A 20,462-nucleotide genomic window follows, 5' to 3' on the forward strand; every position below is an offset into this window, starting at 1 on the left:
AGGTGCATCCTTGCACAAAAACTTCGACATCAATTTGGCATTTCTTTTTCAGAATTACTGGATCTGTATAGTGCAGTAAAACTGAGAAATAACAGAACTAATTTCATCTTCTTGGTTCTTTCGGTAAAGTCACGTAGCAGGGAAGTAATAAAATAATAAAAATAAAACATAATAAAATAATTCTCACGACGTTTCGGCCACAACACAAGCAGCCGTCCTCAGGTGAAGACCAGGTCTGTCGAGGCGACAGCGTCTAAATGAAACATCACCACGCTTGGAACGTCTATTTAAGCTGGGTTGGAAGGGGGGGGGAAATGCGCCTTGTCAAAAGAATCTGCATTTACCGAAAGAACCAAGAAGATGAATCCCTGCAGTCACGAAAGCTTTAAATCGAGAAATGATTTCCTTATTCAAACCAGCTAGAAGATCAAAGTGTGGTACTATTTGCACTGACAGAGGTTGTGGTGAAAAATTCGATATCGCAGACAATAACGTGAAATAATGAAACTGTACATGACTGGCAATTTTATTTCCTATTCATAAATGATGAATGCACTCATTTACATTGCCATAAACTGTAACCAAGGAATTCAATAATTCCCTCCCACCCCCAGCGATTTAACTGTAATGGTTCGAGGTCGCAATTCCATTAGTTTTTGCCTAATTTTTTACCGACTTCGTTTCAATTTTAATGTCTCGTTTTACAGCTTTGTATGCTCTTTAAACTTTAGGCGAACGTTAAAATATGAGATTCCTACATATGCATTCCGATGCAGGAATCGGCATAGTGAGAATTTATTTCAAGGGAAGAATTGTTACACACCGACTGTACAAAGTTGGCACGATGAAACTGGCTGCCATTCTTAACATCAGTGGCACGACACACGATACTTAATTTACCCAGACCAAGATAATAACAATTTAGTACATGTGCTATTCGTGACATTCTTATAGTGCAAGGCTATTACAAAAGGCACTACGTATCAAAAAGTATGCGGTCGTTGATGCGTGTGATCTCATTTGAGTAGTTTGATGGTAGTTTTTTGGATTTAGAAAATTTGGACCATGACACCGGCATACATTGGCTTACTAATTTCGAGAAGGCCATTTTGAGTCAGTACAACTACAGTAATAGTCAGATCCACCTGCCGGATTTGAACCGCGAACCTCTGCAAAAAACACCGAACGTTCAGCTACGTGGCTTTGTCACCACCCTAAATGACAGGGTGACATATGATAATTGTTTTTTTACCCTTTTATCTGGCAACAAAACTGACACCTTTTTTACAAGGAGTCATGTTTGCATTGACCACAATACCTGCAGTCGGAATGCAAACAAAAAACATAACTCTGATAATGTATGCACTGTCCTTGAAATTGATTGGTCCACACCCGAGACAGCTTTCTTCAGAGCCTAGTCTCACATGGTGATGGACCAGATGACGCCAAAAGGCGCACAACTCAAGGACAATGAACCATCAGAGTATGCATTCCGACTGCAGGTATTGTGGTCAATGCAAATATGACTTCTTGTAAAAAAATGTGTCAGTTTTGTTGCCAGATAAAAGGGTAAAAAAAACTATTATCATATTTTGTTACTGGCAAACGAGGTTCCAATGGTGACAGGGTGGCAGCAGCGCAAGTCGTACTTGTGCAAGATGGTTCCTTTCCGCTCCATTTTCCGAGATTTGAACACGTCCTCATATTATTTCCAAATAATATATATCCTTCATTGCATAAGTATACGATTCTCCTTGGGTTACTATTATCCACTACTACTTCACCATTTTCTATGTTGCCTGGAATTTGACATGCCTCTGCAATGGAAATACAATATCACGTATATTAGTATTCAAAGCAACACTCATCAATTTTAACTAAAGTCAATTCAAACTAAATGCTCATGCATTTGTAAGGGTTTTGGGTTTTGCGAGCAGGGCACTGACTGCTATATTTTGTCTTGACTTTAATACGTGCTGCAGCCAGAGACGCGCAAGTCGTCGTCTCAAATTAAAGCTCTGTGCTTGTTATTGGAACTGCAAAAATTTTACATCTCACGTTTTGTTTGTAATCTTAATTTCACAATTCCAGTGACGTGCCAGATTTAAAAAAATCGGCATGCGTAATGGTATTTAATGTAGACAATGACTTAATTCGCATTTATTAATCAGTGAAAACGATTGAGTCGTATTTTGCTTTAGTCGAGGCTCTGTTCTTGGTCGATCTCAAACACGGATCAGCTCAGGCTTGAGCAGCTCAGTTGCTTCCCAAAACGCAAGAATGGCTCAGCCGTGGCTTGGTTGAGGATCATCTCATGGAAATCCCGAGCATGGTTCCAGAGCCGGGTTTGAGCTGGCGCAATGGAGCCAGAGCCAAGCCGTGACTTATGAATACGGGCCTTAATTCTATGCCATATATTGATAATCATCCATTAGTGCCCATGAGCTCATTGATATTCATGACGACACTTATACACTGCATTATGAATACTTATGTTTTTTCTGTGTACATCACTATTCTTTACTATTCATGGTGTCCTGGATGCACGACCTCTGGATACAGAGCACGATTTACAATTCTCTCAGGACATTCAAACACCCGCTGCATGTACCATATGATGCTGCCAACCAGATTCAAATTCTCATATAAATGTGTGTGGTACATTTTTTTAAATGATTATTATCCATGTTTACCCAGGAAAGCCTCAATGAGTTTCACAACCCTTTTTTCAGGAGTCCTGCCAAGTTTTTTTAGGGTGCGATGATTGCTATGCACATTCTAAGTTAAAAACTTGCGGGTAATTTTTCTAATTTGGACCATGGCTTCCTCTTACGAATGACATAGGATAATTAATGTCCACTGCAATACAGAACGCGTATATTTTCTTTGGTTATTACACCCGCAGTTGTGACCAAAGTGTTCACTGGATTTGATCCATGAACCTCTCTGTGATAAGTGGTAAATGCGCTCCTGAGAGACCACATCACCGACCAAAGGCTCGGAAAGCCCATCAAGAGGGTATCTATCCTCTCATTGCCAGTTATACTATAATGAGTAATTAATATCCTTATTTGTACATTATTGCATATATATGGGAATTTAGTACGAATACATTTAACATACCAATACGGTTTGGGTGCATGTGCTGTTAAGCTAAAACTAATTTCCCCTACACCTACCGAACTTACCATTGCATGTACTCGCAGGATTGTTCCATTTACCACGATCATCCATTAATCTACATCGAATGGAAATGGAGACAGAACCACTTGATGTAGTATAGCCAGGCTTGCAATTATAGTTAATATTAGTCCCTATCTTAAAACTTGACTTGCCAAACACATCTTGATTCAAATCAGCATTGTCTATCATTGGTGGGGTTCCGCATTCATTGCTGGAGAGCACTGTGGAAAAACGCACTGTGATTGCCATTGCATTAATAAATGGAAAATAACATTTTAATTACAGGCTGTCGATTTGTGCACCTTTTTCTCACACGTCCAGAACTATAATTATGTGTGGGAAATCGACATCCCAGGGAGCAACGATGTAGGCAGTGATGCTGGTGGTTATAGGCAATGCTACGAGGACCTTGTGTCCACTGAAAGCTCCTGCTACCTCGTGTCTCATGGCTCTCACTCATTGGCATCCCCAAATTTGACAGCACGTGTGTATAACATTTAAAAGTCAGTGTCAGCAATAGGGTGGCACTCATGTTTGTCTAGGCAGCCTTGTGCCAGCGGTGGAAATTATGCATTCTCATTGTGGGATCCAGTCTCACAGGTTGACGACTATTAACTGCACAAAGTTATACCTGTGATGGAGGAAAGATGGGATAATTCTACCCCTGAATGTGATTATAATTCAAAACTTGTTTTCGTGCGAGTTAAGTGTTATGACTATACTACTTAAGCCAGATACACAATGAATATTTTGAGACGATGATTTCTTACACCATAATGACTGGGCCGAGGCAATAAAATTCCCTACGTATGAGAATTATTATTCGCCATATATATCAAACTGGGGTTTTAACATAGGCCTCCTAAGTACAAGATGAGTATCTTATAATCATCCTCTTGATCATAATCACCTCTTAAGATGGGTGTCTGATAGCCATTAATCATTAGGTCGTACCGTGTAGAGCATACCTCTGCAAATAGGCTCCAAACCACTCCACTTGTTATTTTTGCATGTTCTTACTGAAGGTCCTTCCAGAACATAACCGTCATCACACGCATACTGTGCTATGTTTGGGTTTGTTTGGTTCACATGTACGTGACCTTTGCTTATGCTACCTAGCCTTTCACACGGTTGACCTGCAAGAAAACAGAGTAGACTTTATCCACGTTAAGACAGGGAGCACTCTTGGCATTCATCCACAGAAATAACTGCTCTTAACTGTGCAGACACCTGTGGACGAATGCAAACGGGAGTACAGTAATTATCTGCCACTTACAGAAACCCCCCTCCCCCCATCCACAAATTTCCAGTGGGACCACTTCTTGGTGATTTTGAGCCAGAGCAAAGTGGAGGGAATGTTCTACCCACCTCTTCTTGTACAATTTGCTCATAAGAATACAATTGAAGACGTGCGATCTTGGAGTGAACCCTAAATCCACATAAGCTATTGCGCAAAAAAATATTGTAGCAGTTTTTGGCCCCGTTTACCATGCAGAATGGGTGGAGTCACGGCACAAAATTACATGGCAAATTAGGAGCCGGGTGAGTGTCAAGAATTGGTGCCGTTCGTGCTACCATCAGCATGGTCATCCCACCAATGGTCTGAGGTTACCAATGAAGCACCGTGTCACACACAAAACCCACACATCCAAATATGTTTAAAACGCAGATTGTTTTTTAAACCCATATTACTATTTCTAATTGATTTTGTATTAACCCACATAATCGTCTGTCAAAAAACTACTTCGTTAAGACACACCACAATCTGATACTGCCCAAGAAGTTAAATTGTCAAGCATGCGTTTAATCCAATTGCTACATTTTTTGCGTGCATGTAATGTGTTCTAATCGCCTTTTATTTCTTGTGTTAGTTGCACCATGTTGATGGCACGACCTTGCCATTCGGAACCTGAATATGAAGTTGTTTTGGATTGATTGGTTCGTCTTTTATTTATATGGTGTAACTCGGTCCCCATCTAAAATTACCATTTATTTGCCAAAGGGGTTTTCCCTGTACTAAAATAAAACCTAAATAAGTAAACATTTGTTCGTGAGAATTATTCTTCAACGTATTGGTGAGTTTAAACTATAATGATTGGCCCATTGTTTAACGCTTGTACACGTGACAATTTAATTAGTTTCGCTGTCAGGTGGTGGAGAGGTCTTAACTGCAGAAATTTGACCAGATCATTACGTGGCCGAGCCCAACAATAATTTATGCTCATGTGAGTTTCTCTGCTCTCTACCAAGGATTTGAATTGTATTGCAAATGCAATAATGGCTTAGTGCTGCTTCAACAAAATGACGTGTAATGTGTGTACTTTTTGCTACGTTCATATGAAAGGCTCGATTATTACAACTCCCTATTCTATGGGACGTCTGGCAAAAACATTAACAAGCTGCACGGTGGACAAAATTCTTTAGCACGTATCGTTACGGGGACTACAAGATCCAACCATGTCCGTCCAGTGCTCGCTGAGCTACATTGGTTTCCGGTTGCTGAACGAATACATTATAAGTTCACGCTCATTACACACAAAGTGCTTGCCACAAATGAACCACGATACCTTGCCGATATCGTCAATGAGCATAAACCATCACGCAAACTTCGATCATCCTTGCAGCGGCGTTTGACTAACCGTCAAACAAAGACGGCCACTGCATCGCGTGCTTTCAGATGTGCTTCTACGGCTGTTTGGAACTCTCTTCAGATATGCGGAAGCCACTGAAGCTATGCACTTTGAAATCTTTATCAATTAAGGTTTTCAACCCTGCATGTTTTAAAAATAGGCAATTACTGATGTGTTTTTTATACTGATTGTTAATTCTAAACTTTAGCTCACCTATGGAGGCGTAAGGGCCATGTGAGGACACCTTAGAGTAATGTAAACTTCACATCAGTCGACAAAAAAGCTAAATAATGAATTAATGATTGCTGGTGTGTTGTAAGGCACAGGAAAGCATCGGATTGGCTGAGGACTCGGAGAGGGGGAATTGGCGGGAAAGAGAAAGGGGGAGGAGAGTGAGAGGTGGAGCATGATACCAAGGGACATAATTGGTGAAAAGCAGGGGAGGGAGGCGATTAGAGGGACCTTCTGGAAGTTTCCCAAAATAACAAAAAGGTTATATTCAGGGGATGTAATGTGTGCTTAGGGCTGTTGGATGGGCAAATAGCTTTTATGAGTATGTATGATGTGCTGCATAGAACCATAAAGTTCCTTACCAATGGACTCCCTTTCACAGGTAGGAGTGATATTTGACCATGTCCCATCAGCCAGACACTCTCTCGTGTCATTACCTTTAATTGTGAACCTGAAACAAAGATCATTCAGAACAAATATTCTTTGAAAGGCAGAAATATTATTGCAATAGTTAAGTCAATTGAAATATAGCATAATTCCTCTGATCTACAAAGCAATTACCATTGGATCATTCTTCCTGTTTTCTGTGAATGTACATATTACATTTGGACTTGGGTCCATCCAAACGAGACAATCACATTGGACAAAAATAGACACTGTCAATTATGCTGTGGAAGAAATGAAGTTCCCAATGTGTGCCACTCACCCACTTACAGGCAGTCCCCGGGTAACAGGAGGATTAGGTTCCCAAGAACGATCCATAACACGAATTTTCCGTATGTCGGAAACTGAACAATTTCCCCCCAAAATCAAGATAAAATCCCATAGCCAGAAATAGTTGTGCCTCCCCTACCAATTACTCGTTTATTCTCTCTCAGTGTTGTATCACACTGTCCCTTTCTATCACTAAGTGTATCGTATTTGTTCTGCCTCACGGCGGGTGTTTTGTTCCGCGGCAGGAGTGGGGGTGTGTGTACGCAGGAGTTTCCTGTTTTGAGGTTGAGTTTGGTCGCGTGACCAGGAAGTTAGGATTTGACAGCCTTTCGGCCACGAGGCTGGCGTCAGCCATTACACAGAGTTCAAAATGGTGGCACGGATCGGGTCCCAGTGGAGGCAGCTGTAACTGTGCATTGTGAGACTTTGTGAAGCATTGTCTGAGTTCGTTTGTGTTCTTGTGGTACTGGGAGTGCTGTTGTGGTGTTAGAATGACCATTGTGGTGTTGCGGATGCCTTTATAATGCTGTTGGGTTGTTATGATAGAGACGAGGCCTAATTGGCAACGAGGCCTGCGGCTTGCCTTGTTGTGAATGTTACTTGTGATTGAGTGAGTCGAGTCAGACTTGTACCCAGGTGGCTATGTTGCGATCTTGAGAGCAAGGATGATGCGGTGTCTCATCCACAGTTCAGTGTTATGTGTGGTGCTATGCATTTAGGGTGCAGTGTGGTGGTTGCACGATGTGCCCTTGTTTGGCACAGTGGCTTATTCCCTTTTGTAGCTGTTAAGTACTGGTGTGGGTGCCTGGTCCATCCAGGATCTATTGTTGAGTTCATGTTGTCTAGGACGATGTTGTGATGCTGTGGTGTTCATTTATCGTATTGATGTTGCTGAGTGTTGACATGTGCTGTGTTTGTGCTGTGTTTTTACATCGGTTTTGCCTCGTTCAATTCATTAAATACGTTTGGAGTCGGATGTTCACCCTGGCTCTGAAGGTTTATTGGATGCGAGGTTATCTATTCGGATAGCGGTGCAACGCAGCGCACAGCGAGGCGGAGACAGTATTGCTGTACATACGCTCTGCACTTCCTATGATTCTTTCATTTGATCGAATATCTACCCTAACACTGCCCATAATTAAACTAATGGAACATACACTGTATCCAATTGTTTATGAATACCACGAAACATTTTAATATTAATTGTTAACAGAAAGCAGTCACTTCCGAATATTATTACCTTGCATTAAGCTAGGCCTAGATTTTTCCGATTGCTGTTAGCTGAGACCATAAGCAATCGAATTATAATTGTGTTAAATAACGTACATACAATAAATAAGTCATGAAATAAACTACAAATGAAGGAAACTAGCCATATAAACATGGGGGAAAATATATAGTTCTAATAATAGAAAACATTTACGTGATACCGCAGAGGCAAAGACTTATGCTTCACTCTGAGGCGAAAGGCTGCTGCCCGCTTTACACCTTGCTCCGCGGTATTCATCTGCAACCTCACCGCACTGCACTACTTGCGCTTACATAACTAAGAGCATTTTTGTAACGTCGTATTTCGGTAAATTTGGTCTTCCGCAACCCGGGCATTTTTTGTATATGCAGCAATCCCATCTGACACCCACCCTATTATGTGCTGTGATAACAAAAAAATGATTACTTACCCTGTTTTGCATACATATGTAACTGTTTTACCAAATGTGACCTCGTCACCAACCAATTTTGCATTATCTACCACTTCAGGAGATTCACATGTTATTGCTGTGAATGAAACACAAATAAAGCCTCCAATTACAATTATCATCTGTAAGGGAAAGTGGTATAAAGCACATGTTAAGCACACGAGGCGTGGTGTGGGCAAAATCCCACCCTGATGTTTTAATACCCCCTAAAGTTGTTTATACATCGTGTTAAGTGCTCATTTAACCCCTGAGGGGGCCTTGGAGGGGCTTGAGAACTGTTTGGATGTCACTGCAACTGATGCATGGCAGGAACAGCAATCAAACTCAGGTGGTTTGAATGCAGTAGTTAAGAATGCGCTAACCACTGCACGTCACTCACCACAGATTGGACGTGACTTAATGGCCACATAGCACATTGGTAGCAATAAGGTCAGCCATAAACAAGCAGCACATAGTAGGAGTAGGGGAGGATGGGGGATTCCATTCTCCGTCAGACTGGGGGTTGAAGAGCAGAGTTTCGCTCTCCACAAGAAATGCATCTGAACAACAAGAGGGTTAATGGAGAGAAGGATGAGGGCAGAATAACAGTAGAATTAAGGAATACTTATTTAGTGACATAAATGGGGTCACTACGGCGCATGGCGCCAGTAGCAGTTCCAAGGAAAAACAGGGTGTAAATGGCCCTCTCTGTCAGCGGCGTGTGCTGGGGTACCAAGGATAGTCCATGAGGGACATGGCTCTGGTGAATGCAGAGAGGGGGCATGGGAGGACGTAATAGTCTGGGTGAACCTCTGAGGGCACGTGACCAGACAGAAGAGGTAATGGAACACGTGGTGTAGGATCCTCGTTTTTCTGGGAAGATCCAGAAGGAGGCGTGGCCGAGGGCGGAGCCAGGCCACACTGAGGAGCAAAAGAGGCGAGTCTGGAGAACGATCTGGGCTGCTGTCTTCTGGGAATCAACTCGTCGTCTACGTTTCTTCGGTCTCCAGGCTTCGGGGCTTGTTAGTGATGGATCAAGCAGTATGCTAACGGACCTGGTCCGGCAATATAGTTACCCCGTGGTGGTTACCGCTATGTAGTGTCCCGTTGTATGGTTAGGTAGTGGACCAGAGTACAGAGTTAACTGTGTTGTATATTATGGAGTGATCCTGTTGGGGTCTAGTTAGTTATGTTGTACGTTTAGGGGGTTACCCTGTTGGGGTTGTTAAATAAAGGTGTTTCCTCCAAGAACCAGTGTGTGTATCAGTGAAACCACTACCCTTACACAAAGTGTGTACTGATAAAATAACATGTAAAGTACAGTACTGTACTTCTATACTTGCATGTCTATGCTCCAAGCCTTCGTCAAACCCAAACTTAGCGATGGAAAATAGGGGGATAGTATGCTGTCATAGGCAGATACAATAAAAAAGCACTTGAGCTAGTATTTGAACAGGGAAATAGTTATCTGGAGATAATTGTGTTGAGTTCCCAAATGCAAGGGCAGCAGAACAGAAGGAGCAACCTGTAATGTAATAGCTGTCAACTGGGGGATTTGAAAATATACCTTAATTGCTAGAAAAGATTTGAGTAGAGTGTGATGAATGGGGAGAGGTACAGTATATGGGAGTAATTCATGGAGCATCTTGAAAATGGTGATGAACGCAAATAGGCATCTCAGCATAAAACCATACCGTACGTACGTGTGCAATTTATAGTGGGCTCAGTCCATTTGAAATGGCCTTCCGGACTCTTCTGGCAGTTGATTGTATTCAGTGGTCCCTCATTGGCCGAACTAAAGCCACGTTTGCATTTATATTCCACTGTTACACCAGCCTTAAAGTCTCTATTGTGGATAATCGGTTCCGCGTTCACTACTGCTGAGGGGTTGTCACACGTATCTGCCACTGTTTATAAACACGTGCATAATTTAGGAGTTAGCAGCTGTCTCACACTGTTATGCAAAAGCAATCCTTTAATTCATGACATTCATCATTGTAAATAATGGAAGAGTTAATTATCAATAGAGCAGTGGGCTAATGATGACACAATTCCAAGTTTAAATGTCTGTCAGCATTGACTTGGCCAAGCATCTGCCAGGATCATAAAAAATGGTACTGACTGGCGAGTAGAACTTTGTCGTGAATAAATATTTATTTGGGAGAACATTAGCTTGCATATTTCGATAATGATTTTCATGATTTTTTTTAAAAACTAACAGTGCTGTAAAGGAAACTCTTAGAAGGCAAAATGTGGGAGGGTCTAGAATGCATGAACATGGTTACTTAAATACGTACTTTTGCAGTAGGGTTTTTCGCTACTCAATTTGCCTGTACGTAAGCATTCTATCGTTTGGTTTCCCACCAATACATAATTTTCATTGCAACTATATCTGATAAAAGTGTTGAATTGAACTGGCAGAGAAACGTCAAAACTTCCATTTTGAATATCAAGTTGGTCGCACGTCACCGCTGTTAAGAGAAAAACATAACACAACATCGACAATAGAAATTATCACAGAGGTCAGAGGAACCACACATCCTCTTATTATCTGAAGAGAGGATTTGTAAATAATTTGCGTTATGGGTATAATATTTTTCTTGACTAAAGTATAACTTCTCCGGCAAACTTTTTTCCCTAAAATATGGCATCGCGGGTTTATTTGAGTCACGTCAAATGCATGATGCACATATCATGATGCAAAAAAATCTCTGAAAAAATATTGAAATGAACAGAGTGCATCACCAGAACTCTGCCGAGCTTGCGTGTACACCTGGGCCTACTTACCCTGTTAACCCCACTTATCTCCATGGGAAAGAAAAGATAAACATTACAATTACAATGTAATTAATCCAGAGAAACCTCATGCCCATGGACATCTTGGTCAACCATGTGCTATGTTAGTGTACTGATATTTACACATTGTTACACACTTAGTTGACAAATAAATAATGTAAGTCCACCATACAATATTTACAATTTTCCACCTCAGCTACAGTTCAGCTTTCAATATCTGCTTCATGTTTATGGTGACTCAGATGAAACTGTACTGTAGAGGTTTTTATGCATAATAACAGTATATTGTAAACATAGTTATTAAATTAGGTCCCAATTTTATGCTCTTAAATTAACTTGAGTAATATGTATTTATTATTAGCAGTGTGCACAAATGGTGCATAAAAGATTTGGCGGCCTGCGAGTGCAGCCACGAATCCCAAAGCATTGACCACTCTGCTTCTGAACAGACAATTGAGTGGCTAACAAATCTAAAATTACATATTTAATCTGCTATTAATCCATACGAAAGAAGGAGATTCCATCCGTAATGTAAAATCTCTCCCCCAAAAAGAGCCTGGCTCAGAGAGGTTTAACTATTTAACACTGACACCTTTATTCAAGGCATCATGTTTGCAATGACCACAACACAAGTAGTCAATAAAGCAAACAAAAAGAAGCAACTCTGATAAGGATAATAATATGCACTGTCCTTGAAGTTGATTGGCCCACACCCGAGACGGCTTTCTTTAGAGCCTAGTCCCCATTGGTGTAGGGCCAGATGACACCAGAAGGCGTACAACTCAAAAACAGTGCAATATCAGAGTATTGAGAGTTCGGGGTAAACATTTACACTATGAGATCTCTTTTACCAGTGGCAAAATATAATGGTAGGTTTTTACCCTTTTAACTGGTACAAAACTGACACCTTTATTCAAGGCATCATGTTTGCAATGACCACAACACAAGTAGTCAATAAAGCAAACAAAAAGAAGCAACTCTGATAAGGATAATAATATGCACTGTCCTTGAAGTTGATTGGCCCACACCCGAGACGGCTTTCTTTAGAGCCTAGTCCCCATTGGTGTAGGGCCAGATGACACCAGAAGGCGTACAACTCAAAAACAGTGCAATATCAGAGTATTGAGAGTTCGGGGTAAACATTTACACTATGAGATCTCTTTTACCAGTGGCAAAATATAATGGTAGGTTTTTACCCTTTTAACTGGTACAAAACTGACACCTTTATTCAAGGCATCATGTTTGCAATGACCACAACACAAGTAGTCAATAAAGCAAACAAAAAGAAGCAACTCTGATAAGGATAATAATATGCACTGTCCTTGAAGTTGATTGGCCCACACCCGAGACGGCTTTCTTTAGAGCCTAGTCCCCATTGGTGTAGGGCCAGATGACACCAGAAGGCGTACAACTCAAAAACAGTGCAATATCAGAGTATTGAGAGTTCGGGGTAAGCATTTACACTATGAGATCTCTTTTACCAGTGGCAAAATATAATGGTAGGTTTTTACCCTTTTAACTGGTACATGTGGTCATTGCAAACATGATGCCTTGAATAAAGGTGTCAGTTTTGTACCAGTTAAAAGGGTAAAAACCTACCATTATATTTTGCCACTGGTAAAAGAGATCTCATAGTGTAAATGTTTACCCCGAACTCTCAATACTCTGATATTGCACTGTTTTTGAGTTGTACGCCTTCTGGTGTCATCTGGCCCTACACCAATGGGGACTAGGCTCTAAAGAAAGCCGTCTCGGGTGTGGGCCAATCAACTTCAAGGACAGTGCATATTATTATCCTTATCAGAGTTGCTTCTTTTTGTTTGCTTTATTGACTACTTGTGTTGTGGTCATTGCAAACATGATGCCTTGAATAAAGGTGTCAGTTTTGTACCAGTTAAAAGGGTAAAAACCTACCATTATATTTTGCCACTGGTAAAAGAGATCTCATAGTGTAAATGTTTACCCCGAACTCTCAATACTCTGATATTGCACTGTTTTTGAGTTGTACGCCTTCTGGTGTCATCTGGCCCTACACCAATGGGGACTAGGCTCTAAAGAAAGCCGTCTCGGGTGTGGGCCAATCAACTTCAAGGACAGTGCATATTATTATCCTTATCAGAGTTGCTTCTTTTTGTTTGCTTTATTGACTACTTGTGTTGTGGTCATTGCAAACATGATGCCTTGAATAAAGGTGTCAGTTTTGTACCAGTTAAAAGGGTAAAAACCTACCATTATATTTTGCCACTGGTAAAAGAGATCTCATAGAGTATTTAACACTGTTTAATACTTACGTTTACAGATGGGTGCTTTTTCAATGGACCATTCTAGCGTCGGCAAGCACTCAGCTTCATTACTGCCAATTAAGGTATATCTGAAAAACATATGCACAAAACAGATACAAATCAGTTAGTGAAGTTCCCTTTCATAACACATTGGCACAGAATGAAAGAGATGCAAAAAAGAAGCGGAAAGCAGCTTGGAGTGCTTTCACAAAGCTGACTTTGGTCCTAAAAAGCAGCATATCAATGTCTAAAAAAACTCTTTTTAATCAGTGTTTACATTCTATAACATATACTTCAGAAACATTGTCAATAGAAATGTTGTTTTTTCAAAAGTCAAAATTGCGCAAAGAAGCATGGAGAGTGTTGACATCCCCAGCGTTTAACAGTACTCTCCTTTTTTGTATTTGGATTGTTAACCAACACTGGGTAAACAACATGTGCATTGTCGTTCTCTTCTAGCATGTGCACCTGTTGTTCTCTTTTAGCATGTGCACCTGTTTTTTTCTTTTAGCCCCGCCCCCCCCAATACGTTCCATTCATTGGCTACCACATTCAGATAAGCCCCTCCCCCCCCTCCTCCCCCCTTAACTTGTATTTAAGAACTTGTATCTTGGAATTTTTGTGTCACTTGATACAGTAAATCTTACTGTGACGTCCCACCTGATGTCGGAGACTTGTGTTGCCTCCGAAACGTCGTGATTTATTATTTTATTTCTATTATTATTTTTATTTATTTTTATTTTTTACCTACGTAACTTTACAGAAAAAACCTAAGAGTATATACACATCAAATACCATGCTGATACAAATTAGGGTTTGAATATAAAACGGCACTGAAAATGAGCATTGCTTTGTAAGTCTAAATTAAAACAAACGAATGCCTTTTGACAATGGATGTAACAGTCATATAATCTTACCCTTCATCACAAAAAAAATTCACTTGACTGCCAACGTTAACGTTGGTATCGTCAATTTTCAAATTTTCTGAAAGTGTTATCTTTTTGCACTTTTTTTCTGAAAAATACACAGACAGACACATACCACAGTTATGTTTAACATGTCAGCTAAAACAGTGATATATGTGCTGGGCATAATTAAGGTTAATGTGAAAATAGGATTTCTGCATCGCTGGATCAGTGATCAGGCAACAGTATTAATTATCCTTGATCCGTACCCACTGTGTGTGTGTGTTCATATTGGACACCTTATGTAATCACATGTATCTTGGGTGGCTAGAACCTTGTTCTTCCACCTTAGAATTATTTCCCGACTGAGTTGATTCCCGTCACCAAATGATTTAGAGACTGTTCCATGCTTTTGTGTTCTCCCGACTTGATCACTGCAACACGTTACTGTTCTGGATTCTGGATAAGGTGCTGGGTAGACTCCAGCTCCTTCAGAATGCAGCTGCAATCGTCTTTAGACACACTTAGTTTTACGAGCACATCACACACCTGGTCTCTTGTCTTTGCACTAGCTACCAGTCAAGTATCAAGTGGATTATAAGACCCGCTGCTGACCTACAAGGCCCTCACAATGGGTTTGCAGAAACTGAGCCGGGTTTACACTCCAACGAGGTCCCTGAGATCATCTGATCACCTTCTAAGTACTCCGAGGTTAAGTCTCATTTCCTGGGGCGATTGGGCTTTTGCTAGTACAGCTCCAAAGCTATAGAATTGTAACATGGGTCCTCAGATACGGTCGACCTTTATAACATACTAGCGGGAAGTACCTGGCGTTGCCTGGGGGAAAAATATATTTCAAAACTTCTCTCAAACGATAACATATACATACACAAATACTAAGCTATTGTGAAAGCCCGGCGTGTGGTTTGTCTGTCCATTTGTCCGTCAACAAAATTATAAGAGGCTTGCAGAAGTCCAAAAAGTTATAGAAAGTGGGGCTGGGCTGCTATACCCCCCCGCCACCGCCCGCTCGACAGTAGCAGTAACTACAAACTTTACAGTAGTATCTACCTACTCTACAGTAGTATCTACCCACTCTATCATCGTATATACCGACTCTTTTATAGTATGTATCGACTCTATAATGGTACTAACTTCACAGAAGTTATTATGTTTTATTTTTATTATTTTATTACTTCCCTTCTATTCTACGTGACTTTACCGAAAGAACCAAGAAGATGAATCCCTGCAGTCACGAAAGCTTTAAATCGAAATGTAACTTCACAGAGTGTAGTGGTGAGGACTAGTCCCGTGCAGATCCCCCGGCCTCGCCTAGATTGCCCAGCTGGCCGAGGTGGCACGTTTGCAGGCTGGGGCTGGGCTGTTAACCCCCCCCCCCCCTCTACAGTAATAGTATCTAAGGGCTATAGTAGTAGTATCTACCAACCCTATAGTAGTAAGTCCACACATTGGGGTGGTGGAGGGGAGGATATCACACTTTGAATCATTTACCTCAGCGTTGTGTGTATTTATTTTGCATTTCTAACGCGAATGAGAATTCCCCCCTCCCCCCACCGATCGCGTGTGTGCGTTGCAAGGGGTAACCACGGGTCGGCGTTTCGCGCATGCGCAGATACGTGCTCTGGCGCCACCCTGTGCTTATAAAAGGAAAAAATTGTTGATGTAACTACTTTAAAGATGACAGATATAAAATACGAATCGGACTGGCTCACCACCGGGCTTAATCGCGTGGTATCTGTGTATTTTTAAAAAAATATAAACCCCACAGTTTGTGAGTTAAATCCGTTGCAAGTCGCGTCCACACACAGACACACAGAAGACAGAGCGACAGACAAAAAATTACTTATATAGGTAAGATGAATATAAATATGGGCATGACAATGGGCATGAGTAAATGAATATGAGCATGAAAATGGGAATAAGCCAATCGGAGCTGGTGAATTCCATCCAATCAAAAGGCGGGAGAGGGTATTTATGCATTGGGATCTCCAGGTTAATTTTGGCTTACAAACGTAAATTAGTATTACTTTTAATCTTGCACTCAACTAACTATGGAGAGCAGCGTTGTACTGGCTAGTTCACTGGGAGAACCAAGTATAATTCCTGTCCATATACAGTAGGAATTATACGAACCCGGTCAACTCAGCCTTAATTTTAAACGACTGTACTTCGGTGTGGTTGACACGTACTCTAGAGAGTCAAAGGTGGTTAGGCATAATTCGGCCAACAAAACTCACCCCCTTTGGTGCAGAGTCCACATTAGGTCAAGTAAAAGTGCCTTCTCAAGCGGTCAATGGGGCACTCATCTCTGAGCTAGTCGGGGCTTGCAAAACAAACTACGCTCTATCTATGAGTAAATAGGTAATATTTTTCACGTGAATAAAATAACTTAACACAAAGGCTTTTATAGGCCATTACCTGGAGCTCAATATATTCTAACAACACTGATTAGTGATATATGAACCAGTCCTGAGAACCATCTGCAGCAACCCTCAATGATCAGTGTGATGAAGTATGGTCAAACAAATCTTCGGTGGGAGGAGGCCTTCATCCAGAAGTGGATTAACAAAGGGTTGTACATTAATGTTACTAAGAAAATGCCGAAAATGTTCTGGCTGGTGTAGTGATGTGCACGATTCACATTGCAGTGATTTGGACCAGGTTCTATCACATTTGACGATTGTATTGCAAAAGGGATAACACGAGTAACGGATCAATAGTGTTAATGGCAGAAACCAACAATGTGCATCACTTACGTATACATTTTGGAGCGGGATGAGACCACTGCTTATTGGCTTGACAGACAGCACTCGCAAATCCCTCCAACTCGTAACTTTAACAAGAAGCATTCTGTTTAAGCATTGCTCATCTCATGAGGGGTAATTACAATACAAAACCATTTAAGTGAAAAACTTAATACAGCACTGCAAGACATCTACATTATCAGGTGTTGGTACTTTCCCAGATGGTGTCAAAACATGCCTTCAATTTATTTTCTACACGTAAAATACACAATTTATTCATATCAATTTGTTAATTTAATGCTCACCCACTCTTGCAGGTAAAGGTGATAGTTTCTCCAAATATGTTCGACGGAGCCGTATATCGTAGATTGCTAATTTCATTTGGGTAGTTGCATGTTACCACTGAGAAAACAATTAAGAGAACATGAGCCTATGGTGGTCAACGTCACATTATTTGTAGCATCAGCATTGTTATTTTATATCAAGCACTCGATCCCTGTAATTGCTTGACAAGACGAAACTTAAACTACCTTTTAAATGCCAAATGTTGGATTTATAACATGAACTTGTTATATATGTAAATGCAAAAGGCCAATTAACACAAATATACTTCACTTTTTCCAAAGTCTTCCTGAATAATACACTCCTAGAACATGTTGTCATATAAAATACCCTCCTTAATTCTGATACAATGAAAGTCATGAAAACACCCATCCATAGGCAGTAGACAGATCTAATGTGGATTCAGAATCGATCAATTTTATTAACTTTTCTAGGATTGGAGAAAAGTCAAGACCATAGAAGCAATCTCTACCAAGGCGGACTGTTTCCCACCTAATGATTTGTTTTGAATATAGAGATACCAACGAATATATACTCTGGCGTATCTCAGAGCACTTTACATCATATCTCATCTCAACACATTTAAAAGGGCACCGCCAATGGCAGGTGTCCCTGTGGACACTAGATGACTCAGCACCTGGCCTGCAAACGGGCATTAGGCTGCCAGTAGGGGGCGATAATTGTTTTTGTTTAGTTGTTCTTTCTTAAAAGGTATGTTATTAACAACAAATAAACAGGTACATACAGAGGCGATGAAAGAGGGTTGACACCAGCATAAACAAATTACGGAGTACAGTGCAATGGAAACCTGTCTAAACCATATGTTTAAATAAACTCCACAACCCTGGTGTCTCCCTAAGCTCAGATACCCCTGTGGGACTAGAAAAAAAGGGGGGAAGGGGGGAGTGCCTAAATGCTCTAATGAATGCCCTTTAAGCATCAATGTCCACTGGAAGAGAGGTAGTGAAGGGGTTCCATATTTGGTGGGAAGCTTCCTCCCTGACCTATTAGTTTTGCACTTAGATGCTCTAGAGCGGCAATTTTTTACAATTTATCGACCCATTCCTGCAGTGTTGGGGGAGCATGGTCTTTTCAGTTGGCCATAATGGTGCGTTTTGCCATAACATTGAAAATTTTGAATAATGTATTTGCCTCCCTGGAAAGGCATTGATGTTTCAACCTCAACAGGGACATTTCTGGTGAGGGTGAGATGCTTGTTTTGTGAATGTAATTAAAGTAGCAAGTGATCATTTGAAACAAAGTGTTAATGTCTGGACATTCCCAAAAGGAATATCTTAGTTTGAGGAGTGTCCAGAGCATCGTGGGCAGTTGGGGGTGGTTGTTCTGTCGCATTTGGGTCGTATATGGTTAGTTAATAGCTATAGAGACATTTTTATTGGGTTTTTCTGAGGGGGGGGGGGGGAGAGAAGATTTTGTAGCATACGAGCCCAGATTGTCTCCTTTGGCACTTTCTACTGGGTGGGGTACCATTAAAAAAAACCAGGTTTAGTCGGTTTTCGTTTTTTTGTTTAGTTTTAACGTGTAATCCTAATTGAGTAGTTTGCGGATGTTTTTATTTGGCAACATTTGCACCATGACATCGGCACACAATGGCCAACTCTTGCGATCATGTGACGAGATCTGTAGCATCCACTGTGAAGCGGATATTTTACGAGTAATACACCCACAGTATTAATCAGTGCGGTCACTGGATATGAACCATCACCCTCTGCATCAAGCGCGAAATGAGCTATAACTAGGCCTTCCTGAAATTTGTTTAGACTCAGTGAGGCTATTCTGGATAAATAACTGATGAAATTAAGGGAGGTAGGAGATTTTTCCCGATGCCTAGACTTGTGCAAACGCTGACAAGCTCCCCTTCCTCTCGCGGTTTTGCTGTCCCCCCTTCCCAGAAACCCCCAACACGTTGTGCCGGACTTGTGTGCGTACTTCAATCAAACATTGTAAAAAAATGGAAGTCGGAGAATTTTTGGTGAGATCGGTATTTGATGTGCTCTGTGAGAATGACTGAGATTTCCTCATTACTCGATGTTCTTCATTCTCAGCCGGTCCCTGGAATTCACAAACCCCCCCTTGTTTGCATCTCTTCCTTTGGTTTTGTTATTTGTTGAAGTCACCCTTGTAAGAGATATCTGCTGTCTCAGTGTTCTCACCTGGTAAATTTTCAGGTGCATGAATACTTGCCAGTGACATTTCCTAATCGAGATTTGGGCTCGGACTGAAGCGTTGTGGTTTATATTTGCCAATTATTTTAGTGTCCAACAAGTCTATTTCACAGAAAATGCTAAACTTGATTAAGTCCCAACAAACACAACTGGGCAGCTGTTGGAAATTCACCGTCACCTCTATACAAACTCAGTCTGTGAGGCGATTACGCGACTTTATTCTACATAGCTGCAACTATTTACCTTTGCAATGAAAAGGAGTCCAACGCCCGTTTTCTTGACAACGAATAGCATTATTGGAGGTCGTTAATTCATACCTTTGTAAGAAAAAAAGTCAGAAAAACAATGTAATAACTTACATATAGTGTATAATTTCACAGCATTAACAAAAGGAAAGTTAAAATATTGTTAAAATAAGATTTGTTGAAATATTTAAACACAGAGCTGGATCCTGAATGGGGAATTATGTATTAGGGACTGGCAGTGATATAATCTTGTGAGGACAGTCACATGATGGGGCCCAAGCAGGAATCTCGGGTTAAGATAGATAAGCTACAGAAACACATGTTTGAGGTTGGAAGATGGGGTTGGTTGATGGAACCAGCAGATAACCTATAGCTGAAGAGGGCTATATTTTATAATGAAAAAGCAAAATACCAATTGGTCTAAATTAGCTTTCTATCAGTGAATATTATCTGTCACGACATATGAATTAGAAACATGGACATTGACCAAGTAGTTTAATAAAAGCC

The 20,462-nt window shown here is 40.9% G+C and overlaps 2 protein-coding genes across 2 annotated transcripts in view; both read right to left on the reverse strand.

The window, feature by feature from the left end:
- The window catches only part of LOC144945689 (sushi, von Willebrand factor type A, EGF and pentraxin domain-containing protein 1-like), a 35,766-nt gene extending 18,505 nt beyond the window's left edge, over nt 1-17,261 (reverse strand). Inside the window, exons 1-10 of the mRNA XM_078874257.1 lie at nt 17,195-17,261; nt 14,430-14,526; nt 13,522-13,601; nt 10,732-10,905; nt 10,138-10,341; nt 8,438-8,534; nt 6,407-6,495; nt 4,152-4,319; nt 3,189-3,404; nt 1,650-1,817 (exon numbers count right to left, since the gene is read on the reverse strand). Coding sequence (XP_078730383.1) covers nt 1,650-1,817; nt 3,189-3,404; nt 4,152-4,319; nt 6,407-6,495; nt 8,438-8,534; nt 10,138-10,341; nt 10,732 — 943 coding nt within the window. The 5' untranslated portion in view covers nt 10,733-10,905; nt 13,522-13,601; nt 14,430-14,526; nt 17,195-17,261. The remainder of the gene's footprint in view (nt 1-1,649; nt 1,818-3,188; nt 3,405-4,151; nt 4,320-6,406; nt 6,496-8,437; nt 8,535-10,137; nt 10,342-10,731; nt 10,906-13,521; nt 13,602-14,429; nt 14,527-17,194) is intronic.
- Nucleotides 17,262-17,483: 222 nt separating this feature from the next.
- LOC144945690 (C4b-binding protein alpha chain-like) overlaps nt 17,484-20,462 on the reverse strand; it is a 29,042-nt gene continuing 26,063 nt past the window's right edge. Inside the window, exons 13-14 of the mRNA XM_078874258.1 lie at nt 19,954-20,027; nt 17,484-17,584 (exon numbers count right to left, since the gene is read on the reverse strand). Coding sequence (XP_078730384.1) covers nt 17,484-17,584; nt 19,954-20,027 — 175 coding nt within the window. The remainder of the gene's footprint in view (nt 17,585-19,953; nt 20,028-20,462) is intronic.

This window comes from Lampetra fluviatilis, chromosome 38 (assembly GCF_964198595.1).
Source record: "Lampetra fluviatilis chromosome 38, kcLamFluv1.1, whole genome shotgun sequence".
NCBI lineage: Eukaryota > Metazoa > Chordata > Hyperoartia > Petromyzontiformes > Petromyzontidae > Lampetra > Lampetra fluviatilis.